Source organism: Argopecten irradians, chromosome 9 (assembly GCF_041381155.1).
Source record: "Argopecten irradians isolate NY chromosome 9, Ai_NY, whole genome shotgun sequence".
NCBI classification, from domain to species: domain Eukaryota; kingdom Metazoa; phylum Mollusca; class Bivalvia; order Pectinida; family Pectinidae; genus Argopecten; species Argopecten irradians.
In genome coordinates, this window is record NC_091142.1 from 3517774 (window position 1) to 3544941 (window position 27168).

The following is a 27168-nucleotide window of genomic DNA, read 5'->3' on the forward strand; positions in this document are numbered from 1 at the left end:
AATGGAAAATAACCGCTGATAAAATTTAAACCTTGATTACAATCAAGATGGTTTTGTCGTCAAACTTTGCATATTGGACCGTTACGTACTCGCGTCTTATACTACAATGACCCCGCGGACGCAGACGCATGTTTTGACTTGAGACAGGAAACGAGGAAAGCTGAAAAGTTATTTAGGGCATCTCAATAATATGTAATGTGTACCGTCTGGGTGGAATTAATTTTGCGATAGTAAGTATACCATGTGGAAGATCCATTTCAAGTTGAAATAACATCGGTAGAATGAATGATTGCGTAAATGTTTGTTGTTTTGTGAATTTGTGTATTGACACAAAAATGTAAACAAAAACGAAATCCGAAATGTAAACTGACAGTAGTCTAGCTCTGATGTGTAATCCCATTAATCCGTCGTGCTCGGGACTTCAAAGGGCGTCTGCATATACAAAGCGTCCTAAAAGTAGGCCAACAAAAAGAAAAGGGTACCCCCAAAGATCGTTTGATGTCACAGGTTTACTGTTTGACGACCAGTAGGCCTAGGCCTTATCAATTTTCGCCATTGCTTGTTTGTAACAAATGGTAATGAATATATCATGTGCATATTATACAGGTTAATTGAAACACCTTACATGTATACATATTTTGTATTGTTAAAAAAAAACAGCTGAACATGGTCAGATTTAGATTCATGTATTTATAACAAGAATTGAAGATACAAGATAGTACAAAGTTAGTCCGAATGATTCTGACAATCTATCCGCTTTTTATATACTGACGTGGGCGGATGATAGTCTATCATCCCCCCACGTCAGTATATAAAAAGCGGATAGATAGTCAGAATCATTCGGACTAGTACAAAGTATAACATTAGCACTGTAGTGCTATTCTACCTACTGTTGTATCGGAAAAGATATCACCTTCTGACTGACTTTCCCAATGACTTAGCTATAAAATATCACAGACATCATACACTGCATGGACAGATAAACTTTATTTATATGTCATAGGGTCAAATGTGCTACGTTAATTTGTATATATTGATTACAAATATCAGTGAGTTAATATTGAACATGTGTGTATCACACTGGCGTTACTATTTAAGCATTAAACTATCTTCCTATCTTCCTATGGCATCTATGGTCTATATAGATGCCAGAGCTTTGCAGACAATCTTCATAATTATTAACTCATTTTAAAGTATTTGCATTTACATTGTTTAAGTTAGATAGACTACCCACAAGATGGAACAGCCATTTGACAGTGATCAGTCAACATAAGTGAAAGTGATCGCCCATCTCAGATCTTTTTCCATACGTTGATCATGAGGTGTTCAACTTTGAAATCTTAACAGTAGACATATTATCCTTCCTGATATTATCCAAAATTTCCTTCTGTTTAATAATTAAGATCATTTTAAAATTGATGAAAGAGATGACATTTAAATCAAAATGTTCAGCAGCCGTATATTTAGCTCTTGTAACATGTATAACAGTCAAAACCAAAGTTTTACAGACTTATTTGGTTCTAATTTTTAATGGATGTAAATGTTACAACATATTGAATAAATTGATGGGACCATAGAGCTCATTCATGAAGGGTCAGTCTCCACTAGATATTCTAGAGCCATGGTAAGATTCCTGATCAAATGATGATTCATTTAATAATTTTACAAAACTAAAAATTCCTGTATAGTATATATACATGCATTAATTATGATGCATAACATACATCAGTAGTTATAAAGCATGCATATTTGTCCATTTGAAAAGGTGTAGAGGGTGTTTTATACTTATTACCGTAACTTTTGTGATTTTCCTTTGTTAGAAAAGAAATCTGTTAAGTGTACCTGTGTGTACTATGATTTATGATGATTATAGAGTACTGGCTTTTTTTTCAACAGAAGGTAGCTGCTACAAATGTACACATGCAGTTACTTATTTGTGTCCAACCCATAACCAGTTCCATTTTGTCTATTAGAGGCAACTGTGATATTTATATATTTTCTGGTTTTCAAAGTATTTTTTAAACAACAAAACTTAAAACTGATTCATTTGCTATAGATACAATAGTTGATATCATATTACCTATAAAAACAACCTGGTTAATAAGACCACTTTCTCCAAAGTCCAAATTGATTTTCGATACATTTGAATTTGAAAGACCTTGTTATTATCCCTGGGATGGTTTTATAGACCGTGGTTTGACTTCTACTTTTCTTTTTATTCTTCAGATCATAACCAACACTGATTTCTAATATGGATGGAGAAGGTGATGGTACAGTTCAAACAGAGGATGGTGATAAGAGAATGGAGAGAGATGATGGCGGAACAAGTCCTAGTAAAGAGGATAGGACATCTCAGGGTAGGGAAGTCACTCCGACCCCAGAGGAAGGTGTTCAAACAAATGATGAGGAGTCTATTGCTTCTACTGAAACCACACTGACTACAAAGGCAGATCGCGAAGTACGAGAGTTGATGAAGTCAGTTATTGACTCCTCCGAGTCTATTGGAGATCAGTCAAGCCTCACACAAGATGGTAGTGAGGCTACAGAGATACATGTACCAGATCTTGATGTTAGTTTCGACCAATCAGAATCTGGCTCCGTTGTTTGGGGACAGAAAACTGACCAATCAGAGAATGGTTCAGTCGTTGACACTGGGGTAGATCAATCGGAATATATTGAGTTAGAGATAGAAAACATTGATCAGTCGGATAATGGATCTGTAGTGGAAATTGTACCAGCACAGGAAAACGACAGCATCAGAGAAGCCGATGAACCAGATTCTGCAGTAAATGAAGTAGCTTCTAGCACCAACTTTGGTGATAATGCAGACGATAATGATCGAAAGGTTTCAATATCGGACCAGTCTGATACAGGTTCTAGTACGCCAAAGGGTGGGTCAGATCAGGAAAATCCTAAAGAGGCAGAATCACCAGTGTTAATTACTCCCCAGCCAGATGGCACTGTGTCCCCCACAATACAGGTCAATGATGGTAACATATTTCCTGAAAAATCCTCTCAGGACAATTCTGAAGTTGGTGATATTTCCCCTCGTCTATCTGATGAAGAGATGTCTCAAAAGGGTGCAATGCCCGATTCCAAGTTACAAGAAAGGTCAGGAAATGGAACACCATTACAAGAAAGGTCAGAAAGTGGAACACCAGTACAAGAGAGGTCAGAAAGTGGAACACCAGTACCAGAAAGGCCAGAAAGTGGAACACCCGTACCAGAAAGGTCAGAAAGTGGAACACCATTAAGTTTACAATCGCAGGAAATTATACAAGATGGACAAGCTGTAGATCAACAAAGTTTGAATTCTGTGTCAAATGCTCAACTGGAAGAGTATGATAGCATGAGTTCATTTAACCAACACGCAGACCAAAAAGAAGAGGATCAGAGAAGTCAAGATGCAGACGGCAATACTTCTGTAAACATGAAAGCTAACGAGTACATCAGTAGTGAAACTAAGGACGGTGATGGTGACAAAGTTGATGATGGAATGGAGGATAAGAGGAAAGAAATAAGTAAAGAAATGGCAGATGAATCAGAGGAAGAGGACTCTAGTCAGTTTGCTCAGCTGATCGTTCAGCATGTTCTAGGCCATGCAGTATCCTCATTCAACGAAAGTGACACTTCACTTCATGATGATACAACTGAAGCTGGTTCATCAACATCCTTACCTGCAGATGGAGGTGTCAAACCGAAAGTAAATAGCTTGGCGACGACAACACTGCAAGCGGCTCCCATACAGGATAACATCAACCCTACATTTTATGGCAGTACTGGACCCCCAATATACCAGACTTCTGGTACAGAGGTGAATGTTTCACAGGATAAAAGTGGCAGAGAATTCGTCGCCAGGAGTCTGGCGGAATTTCAGATTGATAGCATAAATCTTGAGGATTCATCCGGTGGGAGCGGGTTAGAACTTCCTAAAAGGTCGAACATAACATTGGACTCAGAGATGGAAAATGAAACTTTTGATATCTCCATGGTTTCTGGAGAAAGTACCCAGACAGATAACCCTGAAGGTGTTCTCAGCGGGAAGGGAACAGCTCCAAGGAACACTAGTACTGTTGAGGATACAATGTCAGACACAGATTGTAGGCCGCCCGGATTACGTACGCTGGCTCCAGCACTGGCATCATATCCTGAATTTCCTGAAAACTATGGTAATTATCAGGTATGCAGAACAGTTGGACCTGACGAAAAAGAGTGCTTAATACTAGAAACAGGGGAAAATGTGACGGTTAAGAGGAATGCCAAAATACCCAAATCAGGTAAACAAATGGATACAGTCAATAGTGATCGATTTGTATCACAAAATCCAAATAGTGGCCAGTTTTCTCGTATTCCACTGCCGTCTGATGGCACCAGTAAATCTTTAGCTGAGAGACCAGGGACTGGCCCTGTTTACACATCTATACCTAGAGAGGATGAAGAAATTCACCGTAATCCCGTCAGTAGTGGTAAACCAGTCATATACAACCTAAACCATCCAGAACATCCTTCAGCCTTGATGTCTCAACAACATGGAAAACCAGATAGGGATTTTAACGACGATAGACATGTAGGCTACAACGGTAATTTGTCTGCAGGTGGTCACGGAGATCCATACAAAAATCAGATGGTCGATAGTCGTGTAGACCACAAGTCCAAGCATCCGGTGGACCAGGGTGATGGGAGGGATTATAACAGGTATGCGTCAACATCACAAGATCATGGGAGGTCAATTACACCAGGTCATCCCAGTTACCATGGCAATAGTGCGCGGATAGATCCTCAATTTCTCAACTCCGAAATATTCCAGGATCCAATTTCCATTCGGTTATCTCAGAATTCCAAAGGTAGCAAAAGAGTGGACCACAGGATTCTTCAGTCTTCTAGTTTGTATGCTCCTAATTCAGGATTAACAAATTTAAATTCTAACATGCTGTCAAGTGAAAGTCATGGAGGACAATCTTCAAGGTCATTAAATGACATGGGACCAGATAGACAGCCTGCTGCACCACAATTTAGACTTCAGCTCCAGAGTGACCGTCCGTGTCCAGACGCAAGTACACAGAACCGAGGACCATTGATTACAGAGGAAGACCTACAGAGGTATAATGTGAACTTTACTGACCCCGGAGCCTATCAGAGGTACCAGCAGGTTCTGGCCAGAGAGAACAGTACAGGGGAAACCTACGCCAACTTCACGTCAGATCCATATCATGGTCAGACCGCACAACAAGAACAGACGTTAGAGTTAGTGGATAGTATTTACAACCGAGTGCTACGTAACGAAGCTCCTCGTCACAGAAACCAACTACCACAAGGAGCATTTGAAGGGAGCTATCTTGATACCAGGAATGACTCAAATGGTGACTTAACGGAGAAAGAGAGAGCTTTACTGTCTCGTATCTATCAAGAATATGGAGCATCACACCTGAGTGCAAGTGTACCCCAGTGGTCAGGCTCACTGACCAATGGTCAGAGTGTCCCGAGTAGTAATGAAGTCTCCATGTCAACGCCGAGTTCTGGACCAATACCAACATTTAAAACTCTACAAGAACAACAGGTATGTTGATTAAGATTAATGATTTGTCATGCAATACTTTGATTTACAAATTACATATAAGTACCTGACAACAGGACATTTCCAAACTGATATTAACTTAACAGTATGTAGACATTGATAATATATATATATTTACATTAATTTTACAATGATAGTGTAATGTAATTAATAAGAATGTACAAGTATTAAAAAAAACGGACACTGCAAAAATTACATCTTACCATTTCATAGTTATAATATTTGATACTAACTGGTATACAATACACATACATGGCCAATTAAATTGAAAACACCTTACATATATACATGTATAGTCAAATATATGTTAATGTTTAATCGACTGAAAGTTAGTGAGACTAGTGAGACATAGTAAAGGCAATCCAACTAATGTGTACATTTCATACTTGAATAATATATTGTAAAAGCTTTGTTGAGACCAACAAATCACATTGAAATAGGACCTGCTTGCTTGACAGTTTCCTATTATTGCTATTAGGATATGTTATAGATATATATATGATGTTTGTCTTTCTCTTATTTTGTTGTTGTTGTTATTTATTCTATAGACTAGCTGGATGCAGATGTTCCAGACCCTGGAGGAGCGACATGAACAGGAGATGAAACACCAACAGCGACAACACAAGGACAACATCTTTGAGATGCAACAGAGGATGGAGAATGAACTGTTTGATCAACAGCAGCAACTCAAACACAAACTCAAGGCCCACAAAAAGGCTTTGGAGGATAGCTCATTTAACAGTACAGTAGAGTCTCAGCCGCCGGATACTTACAGGTATGGTGGCCGTATGAATGATACTAATTATAGCTACAAATTCATTCATTCTCAGTACACTACTAAAAAAATTTATCACTTGTAAGGCAAAAAAAAAAAAATTCTTAGTTTCTCAGGCCCCGCCGCATCGACATTTAACCCCCGCACCAACGTTTTTATGCACCATAACTTAAAAATTAAGTTTTGAACACATTGAACACACCCCAAATTTCCATTCGAACTCGCCCGAAATTTCCATCCGAAAACGCACCCGGAAATTGGCTCCAATTTTAGTATGCACCTTTCATTTCCGGTAAAAAATGGCTGCCGATGTCAGCACTTGCTCAAAACGGAATGTTTCCTCCCAGGATTATGTATTTTCAACTGGTTTTCTTTGGATATAGTGACGATTGAGATATTTAAAAGCTGTTCTTTAAGACTGAGCAAGAATTTACATTTTCTATCCGTGTTTTCATTGATTTTCATGAGAAAAAAATAAAATGTTATCTGCCGCATTTGTTTTCAGAGAAATAAAAAATAGAAAAATATTCCCGCCGCCCGCACTGACTTTTTAAAAAAGTGGTCTGAGAAACTAACAATTAATTTTTTTGGCCTAATTGAATTTCACATAATTCCTGGACAAAGTTTTCAAAGTTTCAAATACTTGTGAGGTAGAATCAAAGAGGTCTCCATCGTGAAATTAGATCCTTGATAAAAAATGTTAAGCATTAAAAAATGAAAATTAAGTCATCGCGAAAATAAGTTGGTTTAGTTTGTATTGGTAGTTTCTTAGCAAACAGCAAAAATTTCTAGGAAGAAGAAATGTCATGTCATATAGTAGTGGCCTGATTTGCAGCAAAGAAGTTGATTATTGATTAAAAAAAAAACTTGATATCTTTTATAACCCTTTTTTCATGGTAACTTTTAAAACCATATTTTCATTTTTTTGTTTTTTTTTTTTGTTTTTGTTCCATAGAAGTGAAACTAGTAAAAGATCATCGGACAGATCACCATATGCTTCGCCTAGACAAAACAGAGACGAAAAATCTCCAAGACAAACCCAGAGCCGAGACTCAAAAACTCATCACCGAGAGCACTCACCTTCCTGGCGTGAGATTTACCATGAAGTCAGGCAATCACTCGATGATCCACTACCTGTTCGTCGGTCACTTGATGGAGAGTTTATCCGTGTCCCGAAAGAGTCACCATCGCAAAGGACCCACAGTTCACCTCCAAGATTGACAACACCTCCGAGGACGAGATCACCAGAAAGACCCAGATCACCCAGGCCAAAGTCTCCTCCAAGGTCAAGACTTCAAAGGTCAAGGTCACCACCTATGTCAAGATCGTCACGGAATCAGTCGCCACCCAGGTCAAGGTCACCTGAAAGAAGGAGATCACCACCAAGGTCAAGGTCGCCTGAAGGACGAAGATCACCTCCCAGGTCAAGGTCGTCTGAAGTAAGGTCAAGGTCACCTGAAGTAAGGTCAAGGTCACCCAAGGCGAGGTCACCTCCCAGAGTAAGGTCAAGGTCACCTCCAGCATCTAGATCCTTTGTAGAGATAATGAATGGGGATGCTGGTGATGTACCTCCGAGGGCGGGAGTCTACAGCAGTCCAATGCCCATACGCCGAGGGAAAGGAGGTCAAACAAAGGTATGTATCAACACTCTTTGATAATAGGATATCATGATAGGACATATTGATTGATAGGCATATATTTCCATTGCTATGATAATGTATTTCAAATGTTCATTATATATATTATATGACCAATAACTGAACATGTATTTGTGATTTGTGTCTCTTAATTAGAGGGATGATTGCCTAGTAAAGGGCTCATTTTGGTCGAAAAGAATTTATTTATTTGCCTCTTAATATATAAATGTAATGACAATATAATTTTTTCTTTTATTATTAATCTTTTGTCAAAGAATAGATTTTGATAAAAATTGTTGATTTTTTTGAAAAGAAAAAAAATCATGCACAAAGATACCAGCATTATTTTCAACTTTAATTTTATTTTTAAAATTTTTGATTTCAGGTTTCTTCATCAGCCCATCCATCAACACCTCCAAGAAATAAGGAGATCTACCCATTGATTGTCTCCCCTTCTATGAGTGAGAAGCGCCAGAGTTCTGTCCTCCAGAGGGAGCTAGAAGACCGCCATCGTGAACGTGTGGAGCAGCAGGACAGCTTCAACTCGGAGCTGTTTAGTTCATCAACTCTGTCTGATGATGTTCATCTCTCATCCAGGTATTTAGGAGAGGTAGCATTTAGGTTGATAAATCAATATTTTACTTACTATAAGTCATTTGGATCATTGTAAAACTGATGAAAAACTGTACAGGATTTTTGCTTAAATATAACTGCATCTACTAGGAATCAAACTCAGGACATTTGGATTACTAGTCTGATGCTCAACCAATCAAACTAAAAGCAAGTTCTCTCTAGCTGAGAGGTATATTGCATCTAGTATTCACCAGGGTTGTATACTTAATGATAATCCAATGAGGTTTAACTGTACATTGCTTTACATTTCATCTGATTAACAGAAGTAAAATTAAACGAATTCACTATCACTAAAATGCTCATAGAACTTGAGCTACTGTTTAATTCAAGTGTCTGCTTGAAAATATCATGCGTTGTCACCCTTAATAAAACTGATTTCTTTATAACTGAATAATGCAGTGGTAAGCCTGTATAGTACACCACCATTGGGGATTTCCTACTTTGTCGGATTAGACAGGTTATCAGAAAATACAGGTATTGTTGACTGTATTGGTATAGGGGAATACACTATGAGTGTCGGATGTGACAGCAAAAGTTAGGTGTCTGATTGGACAGGATTTATTTTATTATTTTGTTTGTTAATCAGTACAAGAGTCGGATTAAGAGAGAAGCATGCTAAACACATGGCCGACCTCCGGGAATACTATGAGAAGGAGCTACAGGGACTGAGACAGGCCCTAAGGGCCTCAGATAACGATACAGTCAGCGGGCACCAGTCACTACAGCACTTCGTATCAGAAAACGAGAGTTTACACCGAGAGTTAAAACAGCAGAGAGAGAAGGTGGCTGACCTTGAGGACAAGCTGAACATGTCTGACAGGTGAGATATGGAAGACATATAAATGTCATGTGGCCATGTCATAAACATCGTAAGACACATGCGTAATAACACTATTATGACATCACATGTTATTTCAACATCATAATCTATATATGACGTCACATCCGATCCGCATTTCTATTGTTTTATATAGAGATGAAATTAAAAATTTCACTGATATTTCTATTAAAAGTTATGTGATAAATAGAATCTTACACTCGTGACTATATATATAAAAAGACTAAAGGCTCGTGACATATCAAATTATTGAACTTGTTTGATAAATTTCATATTACATACCCAATTATGTAAGATCCTCTATAATATAAAACCATAATTATAAATTTCCCTGCAGTGGATAAAAGCAGTACAAAAACTCACTTATGAAATTAATGTAAATTAAGTGTGAAAACATGACTTTGTTACTAAGAGTAAAACAAGTTTATTTCATGTGCGATTTGAATTTTACAAATTTTGCTATTAATAATAGAAGAGGAATTGTGAAAATTGATTGCCTGGATAATGTGTCAAACATAGGTGTATTAGATCCATGCGAATCTTCACTCAATCACTCCTGAAGACACATTCAAATGCTGGAATTGTTTATTATTAATTTTCAAGGGTGAATGAGTTATTTGCGAAATTCAGTCATTGTGAAAAAGCAGTTAAGATCAAGGTGGCACTTTGTTGAATTTCTGATTTTGTATATGTCTGTTTCAGGAGGAACTATGATGTTGAACAGAAGATAAAAGCACTAGAGGCCCGGTCGGTAAGTTATTCATGTGTATTTGTTGTATATTCATTATCCTTTTAAAAAGCTGTAGTTATTGTGAAGTACTTATGTGTTCAGTTGGTGGAGAATTAAAAACACCAAAATATAGCCTTACCTATGACTCACAAATCTGGCTAAGGACAGATTGTCAGACACATTAGTGTTAAAAAAAATGTATATACTTTAATTGCTTTAAGCAACAAATATGCTAAGAACGAAATTTGCAAATTACCAATGAGTGAGTGTAGATACATGTATCGGCTTTCAGTTTATAAACAAAATACTCAAATAGCAATAGAACCCATGGGTTCCCATTGTTTATACCACAGTTCAGTTGAGTTTTGATGAAAAGTTACTAATCTTTTGTCAAGAAAATTCACAAAATTTAAAATAAAACATGCGAATTGAAAGTTTTGGTTGTTGTGTTTCAGGCGGAATATGCCGACTTTTATAAAGAGGCCCAGGATAAGATATCCACATTCCGCAGTACGGTAGAGGAGCTTCAGTACCGTATGGGGCAAAAGGATGACTTACTGGAACAGCTGAGAGCTGAGAACAATGCTCATAAAAATAACCTCAAAAAGGCTAAGAAGGTAATTTTGAAATAAATGTGTTCAGTGGGTTGTTCTTGATAATATGAAGATCTGCATTCCCAGTGTCTGTATTGTTAATTTTTTGGACTGCTGGATTCCTTTAATGTAGTCATGCAATAATCAAAATTAAAATTTGTTACTAATATTTTTATCCGGATTGTGCATTTTCCGCCTATCTGCGTTCGGATTATCTTGAGTCCACTGTCTATTGAAAAGTTTCTTATATTGAAAAAGTGGATGTAAAAATATAGTGGATAGTAGGTGAAGGTTCTAAACTTTGTGTAGTTGGCTAAAGTTTCTATACATACCTTCTTGCTTTATTTGGGTTTAATTGAAAAAATCTCTCTAAAAGTATTAGATTGCAAGTTTTAGTTGGTATAATACTATAATTATATAATAGTGTAATGGTATGGATTCTGTGTAACATATTTTTGACCAGTTTGTGGCAATTAGCTTGTTTTGTTTTGAATTTTCTCAGTGTTTTTGAAAACTTAAGCATCATTAATGTTCATTTGGTGATTTATAAACAAGATTAATGATATGAATTTTACAGGTACAAGAAGACCAAGCTACCTATATTCACAGGGATCGTACAGCTTTGGAAAAGGTGAGAATGGTCAACACAAAAAACAAAATTTTGTTAAATGTACTTTATGCAAACAGGACAATAAAACATATTTGACACAACGACAGAATTTGATTCTACCATGTTCAAATCATCTGTGTTCCATTTGGTAACAAATCAAAACCTAAAAAAATATTCAACTCATCTGATGTATGTATTCAGTGCAAGCGTGTTCGACTCAAGTGAGTTTTACTGTATATGCATTGGAAAGAGAACAGGACAATGTTGAAGAATTTTGCAAATGATTTTAATTTTAGTATGACATTAATATCATCAAGAGCATAGAGGCTCTCTATCAATTACATTGTGTAAATTGAAATAAATTGATTGATAGCAGTACTTGGAATCGTATAGGTACATGGTGTACGGTAGATTAAATGCCACGTTTTTAGTCACAAAATACTGTAAATATAGTAGATATGTATCACATTAATAAGTTCTTTGAATCTGATCATGATAATTTGAATTTGAATTTCAGTTGGTAGAACAATACCAGGCTAATGAGAGAGAGCGAACCATCCTCAAGGTAAAGTATTTTGATTTGCTGAATATGTTATTCAGTATTACTTAAAATTATGAATATCCATATTTTTTCTCACTGTAAAGAGAGATTGCTTATACATATTTTCCGTGAGATGATAAAACATTGTATGGATATCAGTATTACTAAAAATTATGAATTCATATTGATCTCACTGTAAAAAATGGTTGCTTGAGATGACAAAATATTATTCTGAGCTTTTCTTTTATCAATTTTCCAGTAACAGTATGATTTTCATTGATGTTTATCTGTCTTTTTCAGGAATCTGTCAATGACTTAGAAAATAAAATGTACGATACTAGGACAGAGAATGTAGAAATGAAGAGGTAAATTATTTATCAAGCCGCATGGAGTGTAGTTTATGACAAGAATGATAATTATGAATTAAAGAGAGAGCCATCTTATCAGTGAAAGGCTTCAAACCAGGTTTTTTTTAAAGACTCCTCACTATCAAAAGCTCAAGTGACCTATTCTAATCGCCTTTTGTCCGTCGTCGTGCGTCGTCCGTCGTCGCGTCGTCCGTCGTATGGCGATAAACAATTTACTTTTTCGACTTCTTCTCCAAAACTACTGAACCAAATTTGTTGAAATTTTGCAGAAACCTTCCATAGCCAAAGGTCAACCAAAATTGTGAATTATATGGTCCCAGCCCCCCAGGGGCCTGAGGGGTGGGGCCAAAAGGGGTCAAATAGGCTAAAACTTCAAAAATCTTCTTCTGAAATTCCAGAAATGGTAGAATCAAATACTCTTCATAGATTAAAAGGTCTTGAGGTCCTTTACAAAAATTGTGAATTATATGACCCTGGGGTCTCACGTTCCCCCCTAGGGAGGGGGTCAAGTTTGCTATAGTTTATATAGGGAAAACACATTTTTGAGCATTATTTGGTCATTTGTAATAGGAAATGAGTCAAATGTTGTCAGAATTATCAGTATGAGAAGGCCATTGAATCCTATTAACAATTTTTCCACGACTGACCCCCAGGGGCCTGAGGGGTGGGGCCAAAAGGGGTCAAATAGGCTAAAACTTCAAAAATCTTCTTCTGAAATTCCAGAAATGGTAGAATCAAATACTCTTCATAGATTAAAAGGTCTTGAGGTCCTTTACAAAAATTGTGAATTATATGACCCTGGGGTCTCACGTTCCCCCCTGGGGAGGGGGTCAAGTTTACTATAGTTTATACAGGGAAAAGACATTTTTGAGCATTATTTGGTCATTTGTAATAGGAAATAAGTCAAATGTTGTCAGAATTATCAGTATGAGAAGGCCATTGAATCCTATTAACAATTTTTCCACGACTGACCCCCAGGGGCCTGAGGGGTGGGGCCAAAAGGGGTCAAATAGGCTAAAACTTCAAAAATCTTCTTCTGAAATTCCAGAAATGGTAGAATCAAATACTCTTCATAGATTGAAAGGTCTTGAGGTCCTTTACAAAAATTGTGAATTATATGACCCTGGGGTCTCACGTTCCCCCCTGGGGAGGGGGTCAAGTTTACTATAGTTTATACAGGGAAAAGACATTTTTGAGCATTATTTGGTCATTTGTAATAGGAAATAAGTCAAATGTTGTCAGAATTATCAGTATGAGAAGGCCATTGAATCCTATTAACAATTTTTCCACGACTGACCCCCAGGGGCCTGAGGGGTGGGGCCAAAAGGGGTCAAATAGGCTAAAACTTCAAAAATCTTCTTCTGAAATTCCAGAAATGGTAGAATCAAATACTCTTCATAGATTGAAAGGTCTTGAGGTCCTTTACAAAAATTGTGAATTATATGACCCTGGGGTCTCGCGTTCCCCCCTGGGGAGGGGGTCAAGTTTACTATAGTTTATACAGGGAAAAGACATTTTTGAGCATTATTTGGTCATTTGTAATAGGAAATAAGTCAAATGTTGTCAGAATTATCAGTATGAGAAGGCCATTGAATCCTATTAACAATTTTTCCACGACTGACCCCCAGGGGCCTGAGAGGTGGGGCCAAAAGGGGTAAATAGGCTAAAACTTCAAAAATCTTCTTCTGAAATTCCAGAAATGGCAGAATCAAATACTCTTCATAGATTGAAAGGTCTTGAGGTCTTTTACAAAAATTGTGAATTATATGACCCTGGGGTCTCACGTTCCCCCTGGGGAGGGGGGGGGGTCAAGTTTACTATAGTTTATATAGGGAAAAGACATTTTTGAGCATTATTTGGTCATGTGTAATAGGAAATGAGTCAAACTTTGTTAGAATTATTAGCCTGAGATAGTATTTTAACATCATATCCATATTGGTCCTGGCCGACCCCCAGGGACCAGAGGGTGGGGCCAAAATTGGTCAAAATGGCTAAAAATTCAAAAGTCTCCTTCTGAATTTGGAAATTTGATGGAACCAAATACATACTCCTAATAGATTGGAAAGTCTTTTTAAGGCCCTTTACAAAAATTGTGAATTTCATGGCCCTGGCATCTCAGACTCTCCCCTGATTAGGGGTCAAATCTATTAATTGATATTGGAAAAACACATTTATGAGCATTATTTTCTTAATTTTCAATAGGTCAAACTTGGTTAGAATTATTACCCTGTGATAGCATCATCATATCCATATTGGTCCTGGTCAACCTCCAGGGGTAGATGGGCGGGGCCAAAAGGGGTCAAAATGACTAAAATAAGAAAAAAAATCTTCTGAATTCACAGATTTGATGGAACCAGATACTCTTCATAGATTGAAAAGTCAGTTATAAAATCACTGACTGGTTTCAAGGGCCTGATGGGCCAATATATAGTGTTTTTGTGTCTTTGTTTCATTCTGTATCCGAACTCAGGTGACCGCTAAGGCCCATGGGCCTCTTGTTTTACTTCAATGACTCCTCACTATCAAAAGCTAAACTCTTAATATATATTGGTAAATATACAATGTATAGTCTAATTATGAAGTGAAAGTAATTGAAAATTTCCATGTCACAAATGATGCTGCTTTATACAGTAATTTATATCAATTTCTTTGAAAATTTACTGACCTTTTATCATTAAAAAACTTGTTTAGGACCATTACCAAGCTGGAGCTTGAGAACAAGAGGCTGGGAAGAGAAAACGACAACCTACACCACAAGATCTCACAGGAGATCAGGTAAGTTCCTTACAAACAGATTTAATTTTAATAACCAAATATCAAACTAAATGATAAAAAAAAAAGTGAAGGCCAAATCTGTTCTACAATTTCTCATTTTTAAGAGCCAGCTAGCTATTTATTGCGCAAAAAAAGCCAACCTTATAATACAGTCAGGTTTAGCGGACTATATATAGCAAGTAGTTTTTAAAGGCATAATATATTTTCACAGTTTCGCAGGTTGTGAAAATTTTATCTGCAAAATGATAGATAAACCATTTGCCCTCTTTAAATTTTAATTTTCTGAAATTAAATTTTCATATTTTCAGTCAAAATCTTGAATTTTTTTACACGCAAAAATAACTGTTGATACTGTACAATGCATATTTTTGAGGCATAAGAAATATCTATATATTATGCTATTTAAAGCTAGAAACTTTTTTTCCAAATTTCCAATTTTAAAATACATGGTTTCAAATATTTTTCTTTCACATGATCTCTGTGATTTACATTTTCAAACTGTATATATCTGAATTATTGACTTTAAATTTTTTTTTTTTTCATTTTTCAGTCACAATATATCTGGTTCAATTTACACCAGCCTTAACGACTCCCTAGCTGTTCAGCAGGAAGCGCTTGCCCTGGACCATCGCCAACCTTCCCCTAGACGGCAACCAAGTAACCCCACACCGACCAACCCCTCAAAACCTCACGCAGATCGTGTGGCGTCGCTGCTCCACGCGGATAACCGCTCCCCAGTCAGATCACAACCTTTAACAGCACCGTACGCAGATAGTAACGGCCTTAACAACTCTGTACACCAGAGTCCCGAGGCCTGTAATGTTCTCAATGGATCCTTCCATCGTACAGAGGACACGAGGTAAGTTACACTCTCATATTGTTGATGAGGGTCATATAGTCTTACCCAATACGGGAGTCGAGATACCAAAATTATGTGGGGATGGTACAGTGTACAGTTGTCTACTCCCTACATCCTGTGATTGTGACATCACAAAAATCACATCAAAATATAACATTACAATCACTACAATCAACAGTAAATCGTACTTTACCCATGTCGTTTTGGTATCTCGAAACTGCTGTAATATTAATCCTTCCCTGCTTGTCCTTTCTCTTCCAGTCAGATTTTAGTTTGTACCAAGATATGGTGTCTATCTTCATGTCAGCAATTAACAAAATTGACTTCTTCTATATAACAACTGGTCAGAATATAACCAATTTTGGCTGGTAGCATCCCTATGGGGTGGGATTTAAAATTGTTTAAATAATAGTTACGCTGGATGTCAAATCTTTTGCAGTTGAAGGAATTTGTAATGTAATAATACAGGTCATGAATTTTAAATAAACATTCTGGTATAAATGCATATTTTAAAGCTCTCATTTCTTAATTCTTCAGGATTTTCATTTGATACTATTTGTATAACATGTTGTATTGCCAGATCGGTGAGAACTCCTCCAAGAAACACAAGGTCACAAGCAGAGCGAGACGGTGACCTTATTAATGTGACATCACCGGTCATGCGCGCAGAGGAGGAGCTCTATCGATTACGAGACGTTTTACGGAACTCTCCAACACCGTCAAGGGAGCCTACTCAGCCAAAATTACAAAAGAAAAAATTCTATGGCAGTGATGTGGTTACGCAAAGTCAACGTAAAGAAATGTCTCCTGATAGACAATCGGACAGTTTAAAAGTGAAGAAAAAGTCTACACCTAGTTCTCCATTAGTGAAATCCTCAAAACATTCTAAATTAGAATCAACAAATTCTAAGTCAAAATCATCTCGTAAAACTACACAAACGATAGTCAAAGATCAGAGTGGAAAAGAGGACTTTTCTAGTCAGACGAGATTTGATATAAATTCTGATAGCCATAGGTCAAGGTCACCAGGAGATGGCCATCCCAATGGCGTTGTTTGGACAAACAAAAAACCACCAGGGGGAGAGCACTCTAATGTTAGTCGTGTGGAAGACAGGAAGAAAAAGAAAGGTAAATAACAATTTATATGGTGTTTGCATGTCTCAAGTTATTAGATTTTTATGTGGTTTGTTGAAATATTTGAATAACATTATCTTTGTTCGAAAATTCATGCCTGAAATACGTAAAAAAATTATATTTCTTTTTGCACAAATTTGTTTATTTTTTTTTTTTCCAGATAAATAAATAAATGCGTATTGAACTAAAAAAGAATGATAGAAATTGATCAGAATTTAAAAGAGGAAAGTTAAACTTTCCCCTAGAATTTAAATTTAAATTTTTTTTTCAAAGAAAAGGAAAATATTTTGCATGGATGATAGTATGGGTTTTTCATTATCAAAGGATGTTTAATTTTGATTATTTTTTTTTTTATTTTTTTTTCTGCATGCCAGTTGTTTATTTTGATTTAAATTGTGTTGATTGAAAATTACTTTGGTAAGAATCTGACATTGACTTTGCATGCAAATTGTTGTGTGAGATACAGAGATGCAATACTAGTGTTTGTAGTACAAGAAAAGAAATTCATAGAAAATATTTTATCAATTCCGGTTCAGTAACGAGAACTCCCAGGGGACGTTCTCGAACACGACCTAGGTCAGCGAGCCCAAGTGTGAGGAGGCGCTCCTCCAGTGCCCCTCGGGTACCACGCCCATGTCGTAGTAAGTCGAGTGTTTAACTCTTCGTGATACTTATCTCAAGGCAGACTAACTTAACAGTTGCTTGGAACCTGGGAAAGCATGTTATTTTGTAGTTTGTGTGACAAAGTGTTGGGTTACTCACATAATCAAATATTCTGTCGTTTGGAATAAAGCTTTTAATTATTTTCATTTTCAGTATAAGAAGCTAGGCTGGTACATTTATCGTGAATAATATTTGTTAATAAAGTACATATATGTATATCACAGGATAATTGCTAAACATTTGATATTTTTTCAATGTTTAATATACCGGTAATTGAATGGGCCTTTGGAATGCAGATACATGGTATATTTTAGTAATTATGTTATTTCAGCGATCTATATCACAAAAAAATTCACTTTGAGTTATATAACATTTTGAGGTATGATTTTTGTCCAACAATTCACTTTTCCAAGTTTTTTTTTAATTTGAGTTTTTTTTTGTCCTTTTTTTTTTTTTCTCTAAGAATAAGAAAAAATAATATATAATTGTAATATTTAACTTAACATTATAGATAGGTTATTACGCAATATTTAAATTTTGCCACTGCGACTCCCATTACTCTAATGATAATTTTGATCTGCATTATGAGCCAATAAATGCAGCCTAGACTTGGTGTAGTTATATCTACATAAATAGATGTGTGTCTTGTTTACTGACACCATGTTAGCCGCTTGGGAAAATTGACATTGTAGTTGAATGAACCATTTTGGTTATGGAACTTAAGAAAAAAATGTTAAATGTCTGGATAATTGAAAGTAAACTGAAAAGCTATAGAAAAACATTGAAATTTTGTTATCTTTTTAATTTTTTATAGGGTCTATTTTTTATCACATTGAACTTGGCTAGTAAGGTTAAATGGCTGAAGCGGGAAATTCAAATGTTCACTCGCATCTAAATTATGTTTTACTTTGAACTAGAAAGTAAAATGTAAATATAACAAAGGATTGTTAGATTGCATTTATTGGATATATAAGTGCAATCTGGTTGGCAGATAGATATTCTACTTATCTGCCACCCATATTGCATTTATATCTCCAATAAATGCAATCTAACAATCCTTTAATTGTTAATTATTCAGGTGGCTTTTTAATGTTTTGATTACTCTGACTAACTTTATTTTTTTATTGAAATATTTTGTATACCAGAAGCTATATATAGTTAATCATCCTATACTTATTAAAAGTATCCAATATCTTAACTAAAATTTGAAGATTCTATATCTATATATTGTATCGTAATTATCTTATCTTTAAGTCATCATTAACAGTTTAAGAAACTAAACTGGTTTTTTTCTAAAAAGATAACTGAATTTAAAATTAGGTATGTAAAGATATTACATTATAGACAACATGAAATTCTCACCGTTTCTTTTTTTTAAACAAAATTAACCTTTGAAATCCATTACCTTCACAAAACCTGATACAACTTTATGAGTATACATGAACAAACAAATTTTTTTCACTTTGTAATGAGATAAAGATCAAGTTGTTGATGCTTTCAGTTAAGTGTGAAGTTTTTATTTATAGATTGTTGTAAATAGTATATGTAACTGATGCACATTTATTCAGATATAAAGATTAATCCATAAATATCACACAATATGGATGCTTTGTATTTTGCAGTTACTGTCTTTTACAGATGCTTATTGTCCATATTCATTAACAATATTACCTCCCTTTGTAGAAGCAGTTGAGCCAGCTATGACGGTGGATGCAATGTTGGACCGTGTACGGGCAGGGGACTATCTCTCTAGGCCTGACTGGGAGGATAAATACACATCTATGGTACCTAAACCCAAGGCGGCTCCGGCATCGCCACGGCAACCTACAGTAAGTATGACATTTACACCGATGTCTTCTGTTATGATAATCGTCATGGTAACCTACAGTAAATGTGGCATCTACACCTATGTCTTCTGTTATGATAATCGTCATGGTAACCTACAGTATATATGGCAAATACACCTATGTCTTCTGTTGATAATTGTCATGGTAACCTACAGTATATATGGCAAATACACCTATGTCTTCTGTTGATAATCGTCATGGTAACCTACAGTATATATGGCAAATACACCTATGTCTTCTGTTGATAATCGTCATGGTAACCTACAGTATATATGGCAAATACACCTATGTCTTCTGTTGATAATCGTCATGGTAACCTACAGTATATATGGCAAATACACCTATGTCTTCTGTTGATAATTGTCATGGTAACCTACAGTATATATGGCAAATACACCTATGTCTTCTGTTATGATAATCGTCATGGTAACCTACAGTATATATGGCAAATACACCTATGTCTTCTGTTGATAATCGTCATGGTAACCTACAGTATATATGGCATATACACCTATGTCTTCTGTTATGATAATCGTCATGGTAACCTACAGTAAATATGACAGGTGAACCAAATTCTGTCCTGGTATCACTAAAGAAATTTAAAGTCATATATGTATTATTTAATTTACATTAAAGGCATTTGTCTTTTGATCAAAACCTGTTTTTCATATTATTAAGAAATTTATGAAAGAAGTTAATGTAACTGAACCTTAGAATCACTGTCTAAAATGTGGAGAAGGCCATAGCCTTCAATGACTACTGTTGATAGGACACTATTGAATATAAACCAAAAAAAATCTAAAAACAAAATATACATTTTTATCAATTTTGTTGTTGCTACATGTGCATGATATACATTTATACATGTTAGTTTTATGTATCCAACAACAAGATTTGGAATTGAAGTATAAGGTGCTTGTTAGCAAGATTATGTCAAAATGACACAGAGGGATTTCATGACAATTGACGTAAATTGATTTTATTTTCAGTCTCGAGAAGACAGAATCAGGGAGAGGCTGAAGTCCATAGGTGACCTTGAACATAGATATGCTGACCTCAATTCCGAAAAACGACAGGTAGTTATAATAAGTACCTGTTCAATTTATACAGTTGAATCTACACTAACGACAATCTCTGTTAGGAGTCACTCTATACAACAACTTAAATTTCTGCCCAGGGTTTTAAATTGAAATTAAACTCTCTGACCATGTGCACATAATTTCCTTTCGGTCGCAAAAACTCTCTTTACAGTGACCATAAAAATCAGAAAAATTAAAATCCATGCAGATCTTTTCTCTTCTGAATATCCATAGAAATTTAAGAATGGTATTCAATTCATAAAAGATATTTCTTGCTATAATGCTATCTGTGTTACTAGTACCAAGACTCTCTTCCTTTTTGTGTTTGTACCATATTTCACTTCAGCTTTCCTCTGTTTCAGCTGGAATCTGCTCTCAGTCGGTTACCGTCACATGGTAAAAGTAGAAAAAGGAAGGTAAGTGATTGTTCTAAAACATTATAGCTTACCATGTCTACTTATCAGTTCCTAAATATAAGGGAAGAAAATATTTTATCTGAAGGTGTGAATTTACTTGGCAGCTATGTTTACTGTTGAAAGAAGAAATGCCTCCTGATGTGGAAAAGAGCCAAACACTATTATTGAGTAATGTTAAAAACTAGTATTGTAAACCATATTTCTATGTCAACAAAATTTTGTGTTTTCTTGTTGAAAGACCTTATATGACAATTGAATTTCGGTTTAGAGTCCTATGTATCTGCTTTGATTCGCGATGTGTGATTTTTTATATATCACTCGCGACTGTATTCAGTTCAATCACACATAAAAACAAAAAATCAGTTCTAGTTAACTTAAAATGTAATGCAGTATTAGCCATGTAATTGAGCTAACATGATGATTTTATGTTATAGGAGGAGCTAGAAGATAACCTTGACAAAGTGGAGAGAGAATTAGGATCTGTGAGGATGTCACTGAAGCGATATAATGTTCTTAAGTCTACTATATAATCGCCTGGTGCACGGAAATATCTCAAGTCTACTGTATAAGCACCATTACACAGCAACATTCTCATGTTGTAAACTAAACAAGACTTCTGAGAGCAAAAGAAACATTCCAAAAACAAATTGTGATACAGCACTTATGTAAGAATGTATTTGAACTAAATGTTTTCTGAATATCACCTTTACCTGTTATCTGAAAGGATTCACATACTTGTACACAAGCTGTAAGAATTGAGCTGACTATTTTCCTACCAGGAAACCATAGGACTGTCTTTGACTACCAGGATTTTAAGTGCCATTCAGTGAAGTGTATCCCAGCCTACATGTCTGTAATCCCTTGGGAAAAAATAATTTGAATTAAGCTGTATTAAAGGTAAAGCTATAACCTTATTTATTTATTTTTGCATGTGATAAAAGTCAGAAATGCCATTGGAAAAAAGGATGGATATTAATTTTTGCCACAGGCAAAGTCAAATGTTGGATGAAGTCAATATGAAGGATCATTAGCATTCTGGTCGATACTGACAAAGTGAAACAAAGGGAAACAACTCAGTATCGACATTAGGCATTTAATTTACTGGACAATAATGTATTTATGTGATAAGGAACTTAAAGGTAGCATGATGGAAATCCAATTGTACTGCTTTTAATCGATCCATAATGAGTGTATGAAATGAAATTCTGTACGGTAGTGTTATATACAAGTAACGTCTGGCATTAGAAAATGTCCATGGATTGGTCAACAACTGTCTACTTAACATTCACCTGATTTGGCTGTTAGACTTATTGATTAATTGATTGTTTTGTTGTTTAGTAATTAATTAACATTTTCTATTGTTACTTGTATGTTTTAGGATTAATTTGTATTTGTGAATGTTATACTGGTGTATGTTTCATACTCTATTCACAAAACAAAATTTATTTTGAAGTTCTTAACTGTTAATATTCCACCTTAAAGTTTCATGATTGAGTATTTTAGAATTCTTTTGTTCTCTTCACAATTTGCTTTCAAAATGTTCATTGATAGATCTGATTTTCAAAGGCATGTTGTCAAAAAAATACTAACGGTATACTGATTTTGTAAAATCTGTAATGTTGTCCCAATCACAATTGATTGGTAACAAAAATACATTGAGTTACCTCCCCTTAAATATCTTGAAAACATGTTAAAGTTTATATTTAATAATAAAAAAAGCTACAGTGAATTATAATTTTGATCCAACAGATGGTTTCATGATCATCAAAAAAATGCAAATCTTTACTTTTGTCTGGAAAAATGCTATAAATAGCCTGCCAGTAGCATGCACACCATAAACAAATTCTATGTGTGGTGTTCTGCTCATTCGCAAAATAGTTCATGTGAAGTTGATGTTTGAAAGGAAAGTTAATGTTTATCGTCTTAACTATGACTTCTAAGTTATAGATAGTTGTTACTGATGATATTCTGATATTTCTATAAACTTATTTATGGCTACCAAACCTGAATTTGTAGCATATACTGCCCAACTTTATTGAAAATCTAAGTTTTCTAGTTAACAGCTCAGCAGTACTGCAAAACACATTTACCCATTTATAAAGTATTTATGATTATAACATTGTAATTTCCATTCCGTCACAAGGTTCCTATAAGATATTTGTAATATGCTATAACAAAATTTGCTTATAACAAAGTAATTCCATTCGTCCCTTATAACAAAGTAATTCCATTCGTCCCTTATAACAAGATTTCCTTGGTCCTTATAACAAAGTAATTTCCTTTCTGCCTTATAACAAAGTAATATCCTTGCTGCTCAGATGTTCGTTGTTACCATGTTTTACTGTATATGTAATTCACATATCAACATTATTATTCTTGTACTTGTAATATATATACTATATTCAATACTCTTGTAATTGCCTCGCTTTTATTCTTAGCTTGGTGCAGCGTCCTGTGTTTAGTTCTGCCATCTTGCCACAGTGAATAAACATGTTTACTCTTTAATTTATTTATTTTATAAGGATATTTATAATGAAGATAATCAGAATCTGTAGGATACATGTATTGTTTTAGATATTTTTAAGGAAAGGGCTTGGGAATCATAATTCAAAGGAAGAAGATAATCACAAATCGTAAATTATCATATTTTATAGGAAAAAGCTAATGTATCATAAAATCAAAGAAGTACATATAGATAATAAAAAGTTGTAGGGATTTTTTTTTAAATTACTCAATTTCAATTTCTAGGCATACATATTACAGATACTTTCATTGAAAATCTTGGAACAAGATAATCAGTGTTTTGTTTAATAATGTTAATTTGTGATAATTAAAATAATCTCAATTTATAGGTCTGGAACAATATAATCTGGGATTTATTAATGTTAATTTGTGAAAATTAAGATAATCCCAATTTATATGAACAAGATAATCAGTGTTTGGTTTTATCATAACTTTTAACTTCTATTATATCCTTACATATTTTTTCTAATCTCTTAACTTTGGCCAGCTAACTTATTAACCCCTTAAACGCACATTTGAACGCTTGTAATTCAAAGACTGGAAGGGTTTATTATGAATATTCAGAGGTGTATAGGTTCAATGAGATTTGGTTGCTTCGCTTAATTAATTAGGGTTGCAGGTTTGTTTTAGGTTAATTGTATTGCGTATATAATTGATTGTTAAACAATTACGTTTTGTTTGTAATTAGGTAAATTCTGTCTCGTTTTTAATTTATGGATGATTTTGAAATAATGACTCAATATTATATGTTTGAATCTTGATACTCTGCTATTAATTAATGTTTCTAAACAATTCGGGTATATTTTATTTATTATTTTAGTTTCAATTGCTTAATTATGTATACATGTATGTTTGAATGTACAGTATGGGTCATATTTGTGTTATGATAAGCGTCTTTGGACACTCGTAAAAACTCAGAAATAAATAAGAATTTACTGTTGATTAACAATTGATTGGAAATGTTTATGAAACAAATATCATACCTATTTGAATATTAAGTGAAAATATTTGAAAAAATATGGTTCTTTACGTCAAAAGATTTATTTACAAAAAATCAGAATCTTAAGATTTGTTTCAAATATTATTATTATCAAAATGTTATGTTTTTCTAGATAAAAAAAAAGCAAAAATAGAATATTAACAAGTAAGTTTTTGTTCTTGAAGATTTTAGAAGAGTTCTGAGTGAGAGAGTAATGTATTGTCTGTAAGTGTGTGAAATATACTGATAATTTTATATATTCTACAGCAATATAAAAAGTATAGGGCGCTTTGTGAGATCAGTGGAGGGTAAACATATACATATAGATTTATACTAGAACTAACAGAATGGAGCGTAAGATTAGTGACTTTTGGTATTAAAAACGTTCAGCATAGTACTTCAGGCCTAATAACAGAAATGTTATAAGCGACATTTCATGCATCAAAAACGACCTTTATAGAACGTTATTAGGCACTGTCAGAAATAATTTTGTTTAGAACATTTTTCAAATGGTTGTATTAAATACGACAGTATTAGAGGTAAAACAAAAGAGGTAGGAAAATGGAAAAGATTTCACCCAAATTCGATGAAATAATTTGAGCTAGACAATATTATAAGTAATATCAGTATCAAAGCTTAAACATGTTAATTCCTATTTATCAAATAACAGTGAAACCAGTAATGAACATTAAATGTGTTCAGGAGAGTGAAAAATGAACTAGAATATCTTCTTGCTAGGCAAGCTAAGGGTTATGATCCGTTTCCTATCCAAGACTTCTACTCTTAAAGAGGAGCAGGCATATCGTAACCCTTGGTTTGTGATAGGTCGAAACTCTGTCGAGAATTCTTGATATCTAATCTTTTTAGTTAGATATTGAAGAAATCCAAGTGTGTGTCGTGAATAAATGAGATTATATGAACATGAGAGGTGTAAATCTAGAGACTAGTACAGATGAAAGTGAAGTAAACAAGTCTATCAGATGGGCTCGCCCTTCATTTATCACTACACCCATGGCAATGCCTTTTACATGCAGGTCTTTGTAAAGCCATTAAAAGGGATTGAAAACATTAAGATTTCCATCCATAGTGATAGTGTAAAGGAAAAGGAAATCAAACATATGGTTTGAAATAGCAGTGGTGAAAAGTTGCTTGTATTGGATTTTGTTATGGAGTATTTTCTTATTGAATCGACACAAAATCTGAACTGCCAAAGATGTTATCATTGAGCCGTAAAGATAAGACCGACTCACCTGTGTGATTAACTTGTAGGATCATTCACCGCCATAAACACGAATCACCTCGTGTCAAAGGGCGTCAGTTATTCAATATCTTCCACTTCCAACATCTTCCATTTTTAGAACGCTATAGAAATATCAGACTTCCATTTCTGATTTGTAGTTCTGATGGTCGATATCTTGCATTTAAAAGATGCTAAACCGCCGACAAATACTAAGTTAACTTTTGTTTATTAAATACTAAAGCATACAGAAATATTTTGTCATAATTACAAAAGTTACACACTTGCAACAACCATCGGAAATTTGAGCGTTTTATTTATTTTTTAATGAAATGTATAAAAATGATTTAACTGCTTACAGAAGATATTCTTTGTACTCTATCTCCACATTTGTTTTGTAAACATCTTATTATATAATTAACGGCCAGGATCATTTGAGTAAGTGCCAGGTTTTGAAGGTAGAGTAGAGCCAGAGTACCCATTGAAAAATCATCAACCTGCAGACAGTATCTATATAGCTGACAACTGCCAAAAAGTGGAAGGCTTGTGGTAATATGTTGAGACACTCGGCCACAGCAGCCCCTTAAGCTTCCATATATTGAATGAATTACTGATTTCTAGCTAATATTTAAATCACAAAATATCCTTCTTTATTTGTAGGTGTAATATGACAGACAGCGTAAATTTTAATTAATGTTCAAATAATAAACATTGATTTTGATTTGTTAGCGGTGTAGAAGGTTGAATAATTCATATTTGAATTTTGCAAAATTCTTTCTTTTTAATGTCTCAAAATTGTTGTTAATGTTTTGGTTTTACTGAAGTAGTGGATTTTATTTGTTAATTAATTGACAAACAAATGTATATATACTTTTGATATACTTCTTGCTATGCAATCAAAATTCCACTGCTGACTGAATGTCTTTGCTGGAGTTCTCACACTCGTTCAGTTACAATGTTATAGCACATTCCTGTTTCAATAGACCTGATAGTGCCTATGTATTTTGTTAATTATGTCACAAAACTCCATATTTTGTGTAAGCATATAGCCAATAAAATTTGGTGTAACAGTTTAAATGTGTTGTTGTTCTCCTTTGTTTCAAATTTTGATTTGGTCAGTACATGTACACTGTCCAAAAATATGGTGAATCGGTTCGGTTTTATTAGTTTAGCGTTATTAAAAGCAAGAGTCATTTAAGGACATGCCAGGTTGGATGGAGGGAAAATGAAATACCCGGTAAAAAATAACCAACCAGCGGTCTGTACCTGGTAACTGCCCCACACTGGAATTCGCGACCCAGAGATGAAGGCCTTGTGGTAATATGTTGGGATAGCTCAATCACTCGACAATCGAGG

The 27168-nt window shown here is 34.8% G+C and overlaps 1 protein-coding gene across 2 annotated transcripts; it reads left to right on the forward strand.

Moving 5' to 3' along the window:
- The first annotated feature begins 94 nt into the window (after window positions 1–94).
- LOC138331109 (serine/arginine repetitive matrix protein 2-like) lies at window positions 95–26889 on the forward strand. 2 transcript variants are annotated; one of them, XM_069278570.1, is made up of 19 exons: window positions 95–230; window positions 2227–5557; window positions 6124–6350; window positions 7306–7984; window positions 8373–8584; window positions 9207–9440; window positions 10161–10209; window positions 10644–10805; window positions 11359–11412; window positions 11909–11956; window positions 12233–12297; window positions 14992–15075; window positions 15626–15934; window positions 16515–17062; window positions 17605–17709; window positions 19415–19560; window positions 20568–20654; window positions 21020–21073; window positions 21508–26889. In XM_069278570.1, exons 2-19 carry the CDS (start codon window positions 2252–2254, stop codon window positions 21601–21603), a joined length of 6465 nt encoding a protein of 2154 aa, XP_069134671.1. In that variant the 5' UTR covers window positions 95–230; window positions 2227–2251; the 3' UTR covers window positions 21604–26889. The 2 variants fall into 2 exon arrangements, with proteins under 2 accessions (XP_069134671.1, XP_069134672.1); XM_069278571.1 differs by lacking the exon at window positions 17605–17709.
- The last annotated feature ends 279 nt before the right edge of the window (window positions 26890–27168 follow it).

Excerpts from the sequence above, each read along its gene's own strand:
- LOC138331109 (XM_069278570.1), top strand. The coding sequence starts at position 2,252 with ATGGATGGAGAAGGTGATGGTACAGTTCAAACAGAGGATGGTGATAAG. Across the intron at positions 15,076-15,625 it reads AAGATCTCACAGGAGATCAG|TCACAATATATCTGGTTCAA; the intron begins GTAAGTTCCTTA and ends TTCATTTTTCAG. Across the intron at positions 17,710-19,414 it reads GGTACCACGCCCATGTCGTA|AAGCAGTTGAGCCAGCTATG; the intron begins GTAAGTCGAGTG and ends CTCCCTTTGTAG.